The 14275-nt window shown below is 55.0% G+C and overlaps 3 protein-coding genes across 3 annotated transcripts; all 3 read right to left on the minus strand.

The window, feature by feature from the left end:
* Positions 1–2: 2 nt before the first annotated feature.
* LOC120410754 (protocadherin beta-15-like) lies at positions 3–2206 on the minus strand (the record flags this gene model as incomplete). Its single annotated transcript, XM_039559857.1, is given in 2 exon segments — positions 3–1885; positions 1888–2206. Coding segments are annotated over 2 exon segments (1932 nt in total), but the record flags the coding sequence as incomplete, so codon positions are not given.
* Positions 2207–2623: 417 nt separating this feature from the next.
* LOC120410759 (protocadherin beta-16-like) lies at positions 2624–5379 on the minus strand. The gene has a single exon (XM_039559895.1). The coding sequence runs from the start codon at positions 5376–5378 to the stop codon at positions 2907–2909; it is 2472 nt and encodes an 823-aa protein (XP_039415829.1). The 5' UTR covers position 5379; the 3' UTR covers positions 2624–2906.
* Positions 5380–6145: 766 nt separating this feature from the next.
* On the minus strand, positions 6146–11321 carry LOC120410758 (protocadherin beta-16-like). The gene is given in 4 exon segments (XM_039559894.1): positions 6146–7099; positions 8515–8746; positions 8748–8907; positions 8910–11321. Coding segments are annotated over 4 exon segments (2553 nt in total). The 5' UTR covers positions 10951–11321; the 3' UTR covers positions 6146–6979.
* Between the last annotated feature and the right edge of the window lie 2954 nt (positions 11322–14275).

Below are 14275 nucleotides of genomic sequence, written 5' to 3' on the forward strand. Positions count from 1 at the left end.
GGGGGCTTCCCGTTGTCTCTCACCAGGACAACGAGCTTCTGCTTCACGGTGTCTCTCTCTGTCACCGGCCTCCTCAGACGCACCTCCCCGCTTTGGGCACTCACCGTAAACAGCCCGGGGTCGCTGGCCCTCAGCAGGTGGTACGAGAGCCACGAGTTCTGTCCCGAGTCGGCATCCACGGCCACCACTTTGGTGACGAGGTAGCCCGCCTCAGCCGACACGGGCACCAGCTCACTGGACGGTGGGCTGCTGTCCTGGGCTGGGTAGAGCACGAGCGGGGCATTGTCATTCTCGTCCAGCACGACAAGGCGGAGGGTGACGTTGGCTCTGAGGGGAGGAGACCCCGCGTCAGAGGCACTGACTGTGACCTCGCTCTGCCTCAACTGCTCGTAGTCCAGGGGCCGCAGCACAAAGACGTGTCCGTTCTCGGAGTTCACAGAGATGCAGGAGCAGGAAGGCCGCTCTGCCGGTTCGACTGGGGCCAGGGAATAGGTCACCTTGGCATTGAGCCCCACGTCAGCATCTGCAGCACTGACGGCTCCAACAAACACCGTGGGGACGTTGTTCTCACGCACATACATGGTGTATGACGTCTGGTTGAACACAGGGGCATTGTCATTCACATCCGAGATGTCCACAGTGAAGGTCTGCGTGGTAGTGAGGGGAGGGGACCCCGCATCTGCTGCTGTGACAGTCAGGATGTACTGAGCCGTCTCCTCGCGGTCCAGCGCGCTCACTGTCACCACCTCATAGTAATTCTTATAGGCTGGCCGCAGGGAGAAGAAGAGCTGATCCTCGAGGGCACAGGAGATCTTCCCGTTGGCACCAGAATCCCGGTCCCTGACCGTAAAGAGGGCAACCACCGTGCCGGGCGCTGTGTTCTCGGGGAGGGGACTGCTGAAGGAACTGACCACCAGCTCTGGGGCATTGTCATTCACATCCACCACCTCCACCAACACTTTGCAGATTGCTGAGAGCCCCCCACCATCTGTGGCCCTCACACGGAATTCATGATGCTCTGAATCCTCGAAGTCCAGAGGTTTTGTGAGTTTAATTTCACCGGTTATGGGATCAATCACAAACGCTGAGTTGCTCTGGCCCACTGCCTGTCTGAGTTGATAGGAAATGTCCCCATTAACTCCAGCATCCTGATCTGTTGCCAGCACACTCAGAACCACAGAGCCTTCTGGCATGTTCTCTAATACCTGCCCTATGTACTCCTCCTGTGTGAAGATGGGAGCATTGTCATTTACATCTAGAATGACAATTTTCACTTGGGTTGTCCCACTCCTGGGAGGAGAGCCCCCATCTACAGCAATGAGACTGAAACCCATCTCTGCCTGTTCCTCTCTGTCTAGTGGCTTTTCCAAGACCAGTTCAATATATTTGTCATCTTCACTCCGACTGCCAAAGGAGACACTAAAGTACCCGTTCTCGGGAGAGATGCTGTATGTCTGGATATTATTGCTGCCAATATCGAGATCCCGAGCACCCTCCAGAGGGAAACGCGAACCCGGGTCACTTGTTTCGGGGATCTTAAAATTAACTCGTTCGTCTGGGAAAACGGGTGAATGGTCATTGATGTCTTCCAGAGCCACCTCCACCCGAAAGAACTGCAGGGGGTTGGCGAGCAGCAGCTCGAAGGGGAGCATGCAGGTGCCGGAGTGGCCGCACAGCTCCTCCCGGTCCAGCCTCCCCGCCACGACGAGGCGGCCGGAGGCGCGGTCTAAGCGAAAATGCTGCCGCCCGTCCTCCGAGACCAGGCGGGCGCGGCGAGCCGAGAGCTGCTCCGGCGTGAGCCCCGCGTCCTCCGCCAGCTTGCCAACCAGGGAGCCGCTTTCCGCCTCCTCGGCTACGGAGTAGCGGATGGGCTCGGCGCGAGCGGCGGCACGGACAGGAAAGCACACAGACAAAGCACTTGCCTTGCGATCGCCATGGCGCGGCGGCGGCGGCGGCGGCCTCGGTCTCGGGGATCTCCCGGGCGATTCCCGGCGGAAAGCGGCGAAGTGGGGGCGGGCGCCTTCCGTCGCTGGCTCCGATTCCGCCGGCGGCTCGGAACGCAGCCGGGGTGTCCCGGCAGCGGGTGATACGGGGCAGCGCTGGCCGCCGCAGCCGCTCTCACCTTCTCCCGGCTCCGCTGGGCTGAGCTGTGCTGTTCTGAGCTGTTCTGAGCTGGGCTGGGCTGCGCTGAGCTGTTCTGAGCCGGGCTGCGCTGGGCTGGGCTGGGCTGTTCTGAGCTGAGCTCGGCTGGGCTGCGCTGCCTGGGCTGAGCTGGGCTGGCTGGGCTGAGCTGGGCTGGGCTGAGCTGGGCGCGCTGGGCTGGGCTGGGCTGGGCTGGTCCGGGCTCGGCCGCCTCCGCTGCCGCAGCCGCTCGGCGCCGCCTTGGCCGAGAGCACCACCCAGCGGTGCGCGCTGGGACTGCGCCCGCCGCCGCAGCCCGCGCTGCCGCTCGCCCCGGCCCGCGGATCCGCGCGCACACGCGGGGCTCTTGCGGTAGAAGGCGCTCCCATCCTCCCGAGAGAGAAGTGCTGGGCAGGATCGGCAGTAGCCCTGCGTGGAGTTCTCGCATCAGAGCATCCCCGGCAGCTGCTCCGCGTCCGTCCTCGCCGCTCTCTGGCACTAACCCGCGTCAGGAGCCGTTCTCGTCTAGAGAGAGGCGAGTATGAGCCCTTCGAGTAGCTCGGCGGCAAGAGCGGAACCATGAGTTTTCCAGGGCAGCATGAAACGGAGGCTGAACTCGGAGGGACTGAGCCGCCTTCCCCGGCAGGAGAAAGCGGCCTGGAGCCCCCGCAGCGACAGTACACCTAAAAACAGCAGGGAACGGCACTACAGCTACTGGGAAATCTCAGGTTGAAGACGGGGAAGGGAGGTGGATCCCAGCACGACTCAGGCGTGGACGCGCACGCCTACTGGCCAGTCTGGCAGCTGAAAGGAGTGGCTGCGCTCCCCGGTTGGGCTTCCCTGTCGCAGGCGGTCTGCGAGTGGTATAGCGGCTCCTCGTCCTTGTCCAGCCCCGCCTCAGCATTGCTATGCGGGCTGGGCAGGACGGGCTTCAGGAACCGGATTTCGCTACTTCCCGAGCCGCTGGTCAGACACATTTCGTAGCGGTAAGCCGGCGACAGAGTGTCCGTGCCGCCCACGCCCACGCCGTCGCTGGCGAAGTCTCCGTCAGCGTAGCAACTGGGGGAGGGAGGAGAAAGTTCTGCCCGGACACGAGCTTTGCAGAGCGTGTTCGCCGTCAAGACGAGGATGGACAAGAGAAAAAGGGACGAGATGCAGCACAGGGAGGCAATGAGGTAAGTGGTGAGCATTTCCTCCTCGGCCACCTGCGGCTGCTCTCCGCTTGCAGGATCGTGGCCAAGCTGGTGGAAGGCATCGTAGAAATCGTCCACCAGTGCGACGGCGAGGGTGGCAGTGGCGGAGCGCGGCGGCTGCCCGCGGTCCCGCACCAGCACAATGAGCCTCTGCCGGGCCGCGTCCCTCTCTGTCACGGCCCGCGCCGTGCGCACCTCGCCGCTGTGCAGCCCCACGCGGAACAGCCCCGGCTCCGTCGCCTTGGCCAGCTCGTAGGACAGCCACGCGTTCTGACCCGCGTCCGCGTCCACCGCCACCACCTTGGCCACCAGGTAGCCGGAGGGCGCCCAGCGCGGCACCAGCTCTCCGGCCGCGCTGCTGTCGGGGGCCGGGTGCAGCAGCACGGGCGCGTTATCGTTCTCGTCCCGCACGACTACGCGTAGCACGGCCTGGGCGCTGAGCGGCGGCGAGCCGCCGTCGGCTGCGCGCACTGTCACCTCGAAGGCGCGCACCTTCTCGTAGTCCAGCGGGCGCAAACTCCGGACGGTTCCACTCTCCGCGTCCACTGACACAAATGATGCCGAGGCGAGGGTGCCTGTTGGTGGCAGCACTAGCGCGTATCTCACGCGGGCGTTTTCTCCCGCGTCAAGGTCCGTGGCACTGAGGCGGCCCAGGCTCCTCCCCGCGGGCTCGTTTTCGCTCATCCCCATGGTGTAAATGGACTGGGTGAAGGTGGGTGCATTGTCGTTCACATCCAAGAGCCGAACGAACAGGGTCTTGGACACCGAGAGGGCGGGGGAGCCCTCGTCGCGGGCTCGCACTGTCACATTGTATTCCTCCACCTGCTCCCGGTCCAGTGTCTCTGATGTCACCAGCGCGTACGCGTCGGCTGCCAGCAGCGTGATCCTGAAGGGTTGCTCCCCTGTCAGCTCGCAGGTCGTCCTGCCATTGTCCCCCGAATCTCGGTCCCGCACATTGAAGAGGGCCACCACGGTGTTCAGAGGGGCGGCTTCGGAGAGGGTGCTGGTGAACGAGGTGATGATCACCTCGGGGGCATTATCGTTCACGTCCTTCACTTGCACCTCCACCTTGCAATGCGTGGACAGGCCCCCTCCATCTGTGGCCTGGACATCTACCTCGTACAGCTTTGTTTCTTCATAATCCAAAGGCTTTTTGAGTCGAATCTGACCTGTCTCTGGGTTTATTTTAAACGTTTCGAAATTTTCCTCTGAATTTTGAACTATGGAATAGACTATTTCCCCGTTTGTGCCTGAGTCTAAATCACTAGCAGACACTACCACCACTATGGCATCCTGTAAGCTATTTTCCATTATGGAGACTTTATACAGACTCTGGGTAAATACCGGGATGTTGTCATTTATATCCAGGACTACCACGCGGATTAAGGCTCTTCCAGACCGTGGTGGAGTCCCACCATCCACAGCCGTGATGCTGAAAGCAAGTTCTGCCTGCTGCTCCCGGTCCAGGGCTCGATCCAACACCAGCTCGGCATACCTCCTGCCGTCACTCCGCCGCCGGGTATACACAAGGAAATACTCGTTCGAGCTGATACTATAATGCTGAAGACTATTGTTCCCCACATCTGGATCGTGAGCGCTTTCCAACAAAAACCGAGTCCCAGGCATTGTCGATTCCGGGATCTTTAAAACTATCTCTTTATTTAGGAACACAGGAGCATGATCATTTATGTCGGTGAGTCTTACCTCAGCTCGGAAGGACTGCAGTGGGCTCTCCAGCAGCACCTCGAAACGCACCAAGCAGGGCTCGCTCTGTCCACACAGCTCCTCCCGGTCCATTTGCTCTCTCACCACCAAATCCCCGGTGTGCTGGTTAAGCTGAAGATACTGCTTTTCTCCTTCAGGAACGAGTCGAGCCTGACGAGCCAATAATTCCTCACCGGTCAGTCCCAAATCTTTAGCGATATTCGCCACAAAAGAGCCTTTCTCCGCCTCTTCGGGCACAGAGTACCGAGCGGGTTCTGCTCTCATCCCCGGGACGCAGAGGAGAAGGATCAGAGCCACCGCTCGCCCCGGGAGCGGCTCCTCGCTCTTCATCAGCTTCATTCCCTTCCAGACCCGATCTCCTCTCCTGTGAGCTGGAGGGAGCCGCCGATACAGCCTGCAGACCCCCGAACGGAGCAGCCCGAGATGGTGCAGCCCCGCCCGCCCGAATCGCGGGGGCGGCGGAGCTGGGAGCTGCGCGGAGCTTCCGCGGTCAGCAGCGGCACCAGGCGGCCGATCTGTAGAAGGATTCGAAGCTTTCCCACCGCAAAGCCTGGAAAGCAGAGATTACCGGCTCGATTTCTCTCTTCCGAGGTCAAACCATAGAGATTTAACTGTCCATACAGCCGTATTCAAAGTGTGGCCACCGGCTGAATGAGCAGTGCCTCTGTTTGCCTTCTACTTCAAAACGGGATTTATTTAAAGCTGGGTTGTTCCTTTTGTTTTGGTTCCCTCTCCCTTCCCCCCCAGTGCGAACGCTTTGAATAAATTACTTTCTGGCTGTTTAGCTAAAACAGCAGCATATTGTTATCCAGGACCCAGGTGAGCTGGTCTCGAACCACGGCAGCTGTTTTCCCCCAGTTCACGACCTCTCCTGCTGGGAGCCTTCAGGAATGGGCTGGAGGCAGCATCTTTTAGACCTCAGCTCGACTCAGAAAACGCCCCTCCGCCTTGCTCCGACATCTGAGACCGTCCTATTTCCCAGGTCGTTCCTATTTCCCCTGCTTAAAATCCACTCCAGATGCACGGATTATTGCCGAAATCCTGCTCTTGGGTTGGTTATTTCCTCGGCGATGACTGTGGCAAATGACCTCGAGACAACACACTCACCCGAGGGAGTTCCAAGTAGGTTTTATTGTTTTCTGTCATCACGCATTCTGCTCTTTAAAATGTTTCAACGACAGGAAATATCACATTACTTTATAGATTAATATCGATTGATGAAAGAAAGAGAAAACAGAAAGCTTCTTGACACCCTATATTCTACAGTTAATTGCAAACGGTTGTATCTATTTTCCTGTAAAACCACAAACAATACTTTTAATTATCTTAACTTTTAACAATTGCGAAATGGTAATTTCAACTTTATGGGGGGAAAAAAAGGAAGAAAGAACACATTGCTCAAAGCCCACTCTTTACAATAAGGAGAACCTATAAACTCCTGGTCAAATATGCCAAGTGTGCCAATGTCAGCAGTTACAAATGTAAACAGCTTCTGCTTATTATGTAAGAAATTCCTTTGTAAGCACCACTTAATTTTGCTTAATATCTGTTTCACCTGATGTTAAACACATGGCAGAAAATTCAGATATTATTACAAAGCTCTCTCCATAAAAAGAAAGAAACAAACCACGAAAAGAAACCCCACAGAGAAGGCAGCGTAACAAACAGTTAAAGATCTTCTGCCAGTCTTCAGTATTTCCTGTAGTATGTAGAAGCAGTAGCACTCTCACAATCATACATTATTATGTAATCAACATGCAACACGGTTGTCCTCCTCCATCCACAGCACAATTACAAAATACCTACATGAATAAAGTACTGCTCAAACGGAAAATACTCTCACAGAGAAGCCTTCTTCTCCCTGGTACCTTTTAGGTAGGCGTTTGGTCTCTTTGTTCCCTTTTCCCTGTGAGGACAGACAAACTTGTCTTTCTCTTCACTTATTGATGGGCGAGCCAAGGGTTTTGATGGGAACTGACATTTAGCTCCAGCTCTCTGTTTGCAGGGCAAACTGCATCTGCAGCTCTGGGCCCCATATCTTCAGAGAGGGGAGCACTGCCCTGCAAAGAACAGAGAGCGGTTGTCATTGGAGTGTTGAAGGAAAGCAGACGTCACCGGGAAGCTTGGAGGGCGTGTCTTACAGCACAGCCTGTGTCACATCGCTCCTCTCTACCGAGAGCCAAGGAGAAAGGTAAGAACTTGGTGGGTCTCTGACCTGAGTGGAGAACACCTAAAGAGAGAAACCATCTCCACAAAGGTACTATAGAAAAAACTTTTATGAGCCTGAAGGACTAATCAAAATAGTAAGAGCCCCAAACAGAAACCACTTTCTCACAAACTGTAAATGTGGTTTAATGTTGGGTGTATCAAGAAAGGTCCTTGTCTTCCCTGAGGCTAACTGTGGTTCTGACAACCTGCAATAAAGTGAGTCCAAGTCATCAGTGGTTATGAAATACGAATATATTTAACCGACCCTGATGATGTTTGTGTTTCTTCAGCCTTCATATTGTTCATAATCCAGCCTACTATGAAGTGTTAGATTGATCCTTGGAAACTCTCCGTGGAGTTTCCCACAGAAATCCCATACTAAGAGTAACCGACTCTGATAACCACACTTTTCTGGCCAGTACTATTCACTCAAGTCACGAAAATATAAGGGAATTTAATGGCAGAGGTCCCCCACCTCCGTAGCCTCCAGCTTGAAGGACAGATTGAGCTCAGCAGTGCATCCTGGTGAATGGCACGTGGCAGCACCGAGCACCAGCTCCTAACAGCAGTGCAGGGGACATCGTCGGTGACAGGGGACATCGTCGGTGACACCCCTTTGCACAGTTGTTCCCGCAGTCCCATCTGATGCTGTTACAGGCCACTACATTCCCGTTACTGCCACCTCCGGGAGGATGTACCCCTAGGAATGGTGTCATTCCTGCTCCAGGTCCCTACGGGCTCTACACAGTGTGTGGGCAGGAGCCACTATGGGGACACATCTCTACCTGTACTTTCCACCTTCTCATGGTCCAACTCCTCCCCTCCTTTGAAATGACACAAAGAGTTGATCTAACACGAATACTCAGCAGAGATACGGGTGCAGCTGCCCAGAGAGGTGGTAGGTGCCCCATCCCCGGAAATATCCAAGTCGGGTTGTATGGGGCTCTGAGCAAACGGATCTAGTTGAAGGGTATCCCTGCTCATTGCATGAGGGTTTGGACTTAATGGCTTCTAAAGGTCCATTCCAACCCAAAATGTTCTATCCTTCTATGATGCAGAGAGGCGCGGTTAGTCAGCATTTGGGGAGCAGCTGAGCCCTGCTAGATCCTCCTGGGACGGCTCTCCAGCGGCTCTGAGAACCCCTCTATCCTCTCATCTCCTCCCACCCCAGGGACTAGCAATTCTGCAACTTCAATAGTCCTTGCTGCCAGGATGTGACACACCTCCCCCCTGCCTGCCCGATCACCTCAGCCCTGTCAGTCCTCACCTGTGCATTCCAGTCGCCTTCACCCCCGAGGCTGGCCACATCCTGCGAGCACACCGAGCTCCGCTGTTCGCCCGGGCCGGGGGGCAGCCCGGCGGGGAAGCAGGGGAAGAGCGGCCTGAGGAAACGGAACTCGCTGTTGACAGTCCCGGCGGCGAAGCAGACGTCGTACACGTAGCTGCGGGGCAGGGAGCCCGCGTTGCTCTCCGTGGCCGTCGTCGGGAACGTGGGCAAGGTTTCCGTCTCGCTCCGCCTGGCCCCGCCGCACCTTCACTACCACGGCGGCCACCGCGGTGGCGAGGAACAGCGCCGACACGCAGGTGAGGGAGGCGATAAGGTAAAGAGTAAGCGGCTCGTCGGGGTCGGCGGCCGGTGCCTCCTCGCTCACTCGTAAATGGGCTCGGAGAAGCCGTCCACCAGTGCGACGGCGAGGGTGGCAGTGGCGGAGCGCGGCGGCTGCCCGCGGTCCCGCACCAGCACAATGAGCCTCTGCCGGGCCGCGTCCCTCTCTGTCACGGCCCGCGCCGTGCGCACCTCGCCGCTGTGCAGCCCCACGCGGAACAGCCCCGGCTCCGTCGCCTTGGCCAGCTCGTAGGACAGCCACGCGTTCTGCCCCGCGTCCGCGTCCACCGCCACCACCTTGGCCACCAGGTAGCCGGAGGGCGCCCAGCGCGGCACCAGCTCTCCGGCCGCGCTGCTGTCGGGGGCCGGGTGCAGCAGCACGGGCGCGTTATCGTTCTCGTCCCGCACGACTACGCGTAGCACGGCCTGGGCGCTGAGCGGCGGCGAGCCGCCGTCGGCTGCGCGCACTGTCACCTCGAAGGTGCGCACCTTCTCGTAGTCCAGCGGGCGGAGGATATAAACATCCCCATTTTCAGGGTTGACTGACACTTCGGGCTGCTCTTTGCCCTCCTGCCGCACCAGTGCGTAGTTCACACGCGCATTTTTTCCTGCGTCGGCGTCCGTGGCCTTCATGCTGCCGATCCGGAGCATGGGGCTGTTGTTCTCCGTGACCGACATGGTGTAAACCTCCTGGGTGAACTCTGGGGGATTGTCGTTCACATCCGATATCTGCACGAAGATGCTTTCCCGAGAGCTCAGCCGCGTCTTGCCCCAGTCCGTGGCTGTGATGGTGATGTTATACTCCGCTGTCCTCTCCCTGTCCAGAGCCGCGTTTGTTCTCAGTTCGTAGTAATTATCAAAAGTGGGGGTGACACTGAATGGTAAGTCGCCGTCGATGGAACACTCCGTTCTGCCGTTGTCCCCGGAGTCCTGGTCCCGCACACTGAACAGAGCCACCACGGTGCGTGGCGGGGCGTCCTCGGGAATGGAGGCGGTGAGGGAGGTGAGCGCTATCTCCGGGGCGTTGTCATTCACGTCCAGGACCTCCACCTGCACTTTGCAATGCGCTGACAATTCTCCGCCGTCCGTGGCTTTCACCACCATCTTGTGGGTTTTCATTTCCTCAAAATCCAGGTTGCCCGCGACTCGTATTTCACCGGTGGCCGGGTTCAGCTGGAAGAGTTGCCGGGATCGCTCCGATGTCTGGGTAAACGCATACCGCACTTTCCCGTTGGACCCTTCATCGGGATCTGCGGCAGCGACTCTGACCACCAGCTGTTCCAGGGGGCTGTTCTCAGCCAGGCTCACCTCGTAGACCTCCCGTTCGAAGACAGGGACGTTGTCATTGGCATCCACCACCACGATCCGGACCTGAGCCGTGCCCGACCTGGGTGGGGACCCCCCGTCGATGGCGGTGAGGAATAAATTCAGCTCTCCCTGTTCTTCACGATCCAGCTGTCGCTGTAGGACAAGTTCCACGTATTTTACTCCGTCTTTCCCTGTTCCAATAGCGAGGGAGAAATGAGGATTGGGCCCGAGGCTGTAGTTCTGCAAACCGTTAGTGCCCACGTCCTTGTCTTGGGCGCTCTCCAGGGGGAAACGGGACCCAGGAGATGCTGTTTCTAGAATTTTTAAAACCATCTCCTTCTCCGGGAACACGGGCGAATTGTCGTTTACGTCACGAATTTCCACCTCCCCTCGGATAAGCTGCAATGGATTTTCAAAGAATATCTTAAAGACAAGTGTGCAGGTATCGCTCTGCGGACAGATCTCCTCTCGGTCCAGCGATTCCTTTGCCGTCAGGACTCCGGTGTTTTGACTGAGTAGGAAAAGCTGCTCGTTCCCCTCGGATACAACGCGGGCCTTGCGAGCTGCAAGCTGGCTCAGAGGGACCCCCAGGTCCTTGGCAATATCGGCGACAAAGGAGTCCCTCCCCATTTCCTCCGGCAGAGAGTAGCGGAGGGTTTCAGCCCTGCTCTGACACACGCAAACGCACAGAATAAACAGGATCACTTGCCTCTTGCTGTCTCTGCTCTGTCTCCCACACGCCATCACTCTCCAAAAAAGCCATCCACCGTCCTCCGCAACTCCCAGCATTTTTCAGTGGCGTCCGAAGCAGAGCGGTGTGGGCCAGCAACCGTGGGGTGAGGGAATCTGGAAGCCCCCGAATGCTCCGACTCCTTTCCGAGCAGCTCAGCTCACTCGGTTTTTTGTCTTCCTGTGTCTGCAGACCCAGGGCGGACCGAGGAACGCGCCGGTCCGCGGCCAACATCCCCACCCAGCGTCGGAAGGGGGAATATTTCCTCTCATTCGGGGCAGCGCAGCTAGTTCGGGGCTTGCTGCTTGAATCCGCACTCTTTATACCAAAGAGAAGAGAAAAGGTGCGGTGTAAACGCTCTCCTCTCTCGGAGGTGGGATCCCTGCCCGCCTATAAAGCGCTGCTCTGGGTATCACATCCCTGCTCTCAACCACGAACTCTTCATACGCAGCTTTTGTGTAGGCATGGCAAGATCCACTGCCACAGAAGAGATTTTCCTTCTCTTCTGCACTTGTTAATAAGCACAGGACGATTAGCAAGTGTGGCGAGTCAGAGAAGCTATTGAAAATGAGAGCGGATGCCAGAGAGCGGACAAGGAAACGATCCCAAGTAAACGCTTCGCCACCACAGTAGATGATAATGCTGTTCTAGGACACATCAGCTGGTTTTTTTTCCTTACTGGGTATCTCACCTCGCCCGACTTTTACGCTTTTCTATGTGACAAAGAGGTTAAACTTGAAGTCCTGTATCTGCCCAAGGATCTGTGGCCAACAGCCAGTCAATACAAAGGGCAAGGAAACAAACAGGGACCTCGTAAGTTAAACTCCTCGATAGACAAAAGCTAACTAGAAGCTAACGGGGACAATAGCAAAGATAAGGCTCTTACCACACTAATTGATGGGCGATTAAAGGAATAATTGAAGCGTGAAGTGCAGAGGTTCAACAAGAAACTCTGTAAACGAGAAAGGAAAAAAAGTTCTAAAGATTCTCACGGATTATCAGAAAAATCACCTCATTACGAGGTGCTTAAGGGGGGCTCCAGGAATTTGCAAGGCTTATTATGAGATGATTAGAGGCAGAATCAAACTCGCTAAGAGGGAGAGGTTAAGAACAGACCTGTTAGGAACAACCGTGGGACAACGGAGGTGGAAAGGGATACCCAGAGGTTCTGAGCACAGTCTGGCAATGTGATGCCGGATCTGTGCCGGAAACCGGATCAAAACCTCAGGGTCAGGTAGGCATGGCTGGCCCCGAAGACAGACTTACACCTCGACTGCTTCTAAGATGAGCGCACACACTGTGCTGAGGATGTGCACAGCTGCCTGCGAGCCCAGCCCAACCTTCCTCTTAGAGAGTTAAAAAATGAAGGAGAAAACAAAGTAGTGCTTGCACTATTTACCTGTGGTTCGAGCATTTTTAATTCAGATTTTACTAGAAAATCTTACGCTTTTAAAAATTATTATTATAAAGTATCACAATCCCCTTGGTTTGGGCACCTTTTCTTTAATATCCTGGATGTTTTCCCCTTATTTTAGTTTGCTAAAAGGAGTGACGCTGTCAAACAATACTCAGGAGGTCAAATCCTAGAAATTCTCTGATGTCTTCATTTGTTTTAAAATAAAAACTTCGTGACCGTATCAGTAGGAGAAAGTAACAACTAGGGTTGACTTTAGGATTCCCCAAAACTTTAGCTACTGAAAGATCTTGCATGAACGAAGTAATTTCGGCGACTTTCTCTTACCGCCCTCTGACTTGGAAGCGTGATAAGATCTAAACCAGTAACTTACATCAAAGGGCAGCTTCTCCTTTCTTCCCGTCCAGGGACAGGTCCATCTCTCGAGTTGCGATCCTTATCACCAACAGAGAAGCCAAACCACAGGCCAAGCACAGCAGTGGATGTGCTGGGAAAGTGGCTTCTCTCTTCTTTTTTTCTTTGCAAAAATAACTCTGACACCTGTAATCCACTCGCTTTGTGCCCTTTTGTTCAGCTCTCGGCACCTCCGAGAGGGGAATGTGTATTTGCTTCTACTTATCCTAATCTTTGTCACCGCTGCACAGCAGGGGGAAAGACAGGCTGAGAAGGGCTTCCACAGACACTTCCTACTCTGAGTGCAGTAACCCAATTATTGTTGCTCCCAAAATTCAGAAAGGAAATGGTGTCCTTCAGCTTCAGGTGGAGAAGGGTGGAAGAAGAACAGTGATCCTTAACGGAGCTCTTGGCTGTAACAGTATCTTTGCTCCCAGAAGATGCTGCTCTTCGACCGACGTTTATGTTCCTTCAGATTTTAGAGAAATGGTAAACGAAGAGGGTCACTTACCGTGCAGCACTGGAGAGAAATGCTGGTGTTTTCTGTTGGGTCACAACAGTAAAATGGATGTGTATTAATTAAAAAAAAAAAAAAAAAAAAAAGTTTGAATACTACCAGATGGAAGCACACTGTATTTTAGGACAAACTAAGGAACTATATCCATAATAAGAAAGATTTGCAAAAATGTGTCAGAGAATTCATTTGTCTCCTTGAGCATACAGTGATATTGCAGGCTTCCTCGTCTTTTGCTTTAGTGATGACATCTTTATCCTAAGAAGAACCAAAAAACCAGTTCTCTTCACACTGTCATTTACAACTTCATGCTAGAAAAGCACGACAGCAGCATATCCTGCTCATTTCCTGGTATGACCCCGTATTTCAGAACACAGCCTTGCTAAAAGAAAATTCTGCCCGCATTTCTGAAGCCTGAGCAATTTCAATTTCCAAAATCCTTCTTGGTCTTTCAGCTGGGAATTCAGATCTGCCGAATGAAATCTCAGAGGTCCCATGCCCGGTTTTGTGGTCCACCCAGATAAAGGCTTCTTCTTTATCCCTGGAGCGACTGCCCACTCCCCTTCAGCACACCCTGAGGACAGAATGGCTTAGGAGGAGCCTGCAGATCAGAATTACAGATACTTCCCAGAGTCCCAGCGTTTTCCATGCCTGAGCGCAAAGATGGACCAACACTCCCGACCTCTCATTCCCAGACAGCTCCCAGGATGGATTTCTTCTTTGTCTCCGTACCAATCACGCAGAGCCTTGAATTCCCAGTTGTCCCTCGAAATCAGTGCCCGGAGCTCTCAGCTGGATGCAAATGTGAGGAAAGCTGGGAGAATAATTCCTAACCTTCTGGCTCTCGGGTACATTGCAAATACCACAAGTACCTGTTCTGAGGCTCATTTTCCGGGAGATAAACCAGCCTCCTCCCTCTGTCTGCGTTCAGTACAGTTACTGCTTTCCCCATCACTCTGTTAAAAGCAAACTTTTCTTTCTCCCGGTAGTAACTCGGTGCTTACCAACCAACCGACTCTGAGTCACCCCAGACCTACGGTGAAATCCTCCCAAATCCCGCAGG

This window comes from Corvus cornix, chromosome 13, assembly GCF_000738735.6.
Source record: "Corvus cornix cornix isolate S_Up_H32 chromosome 13, ASM73873v5, whole genome shotgun sequence".
Lineage (NCBI taxonomy): Eukaryota > Metazoa > Chordata > Aves > Passeriformes > Corvidae > Corvus > Corvus cornix.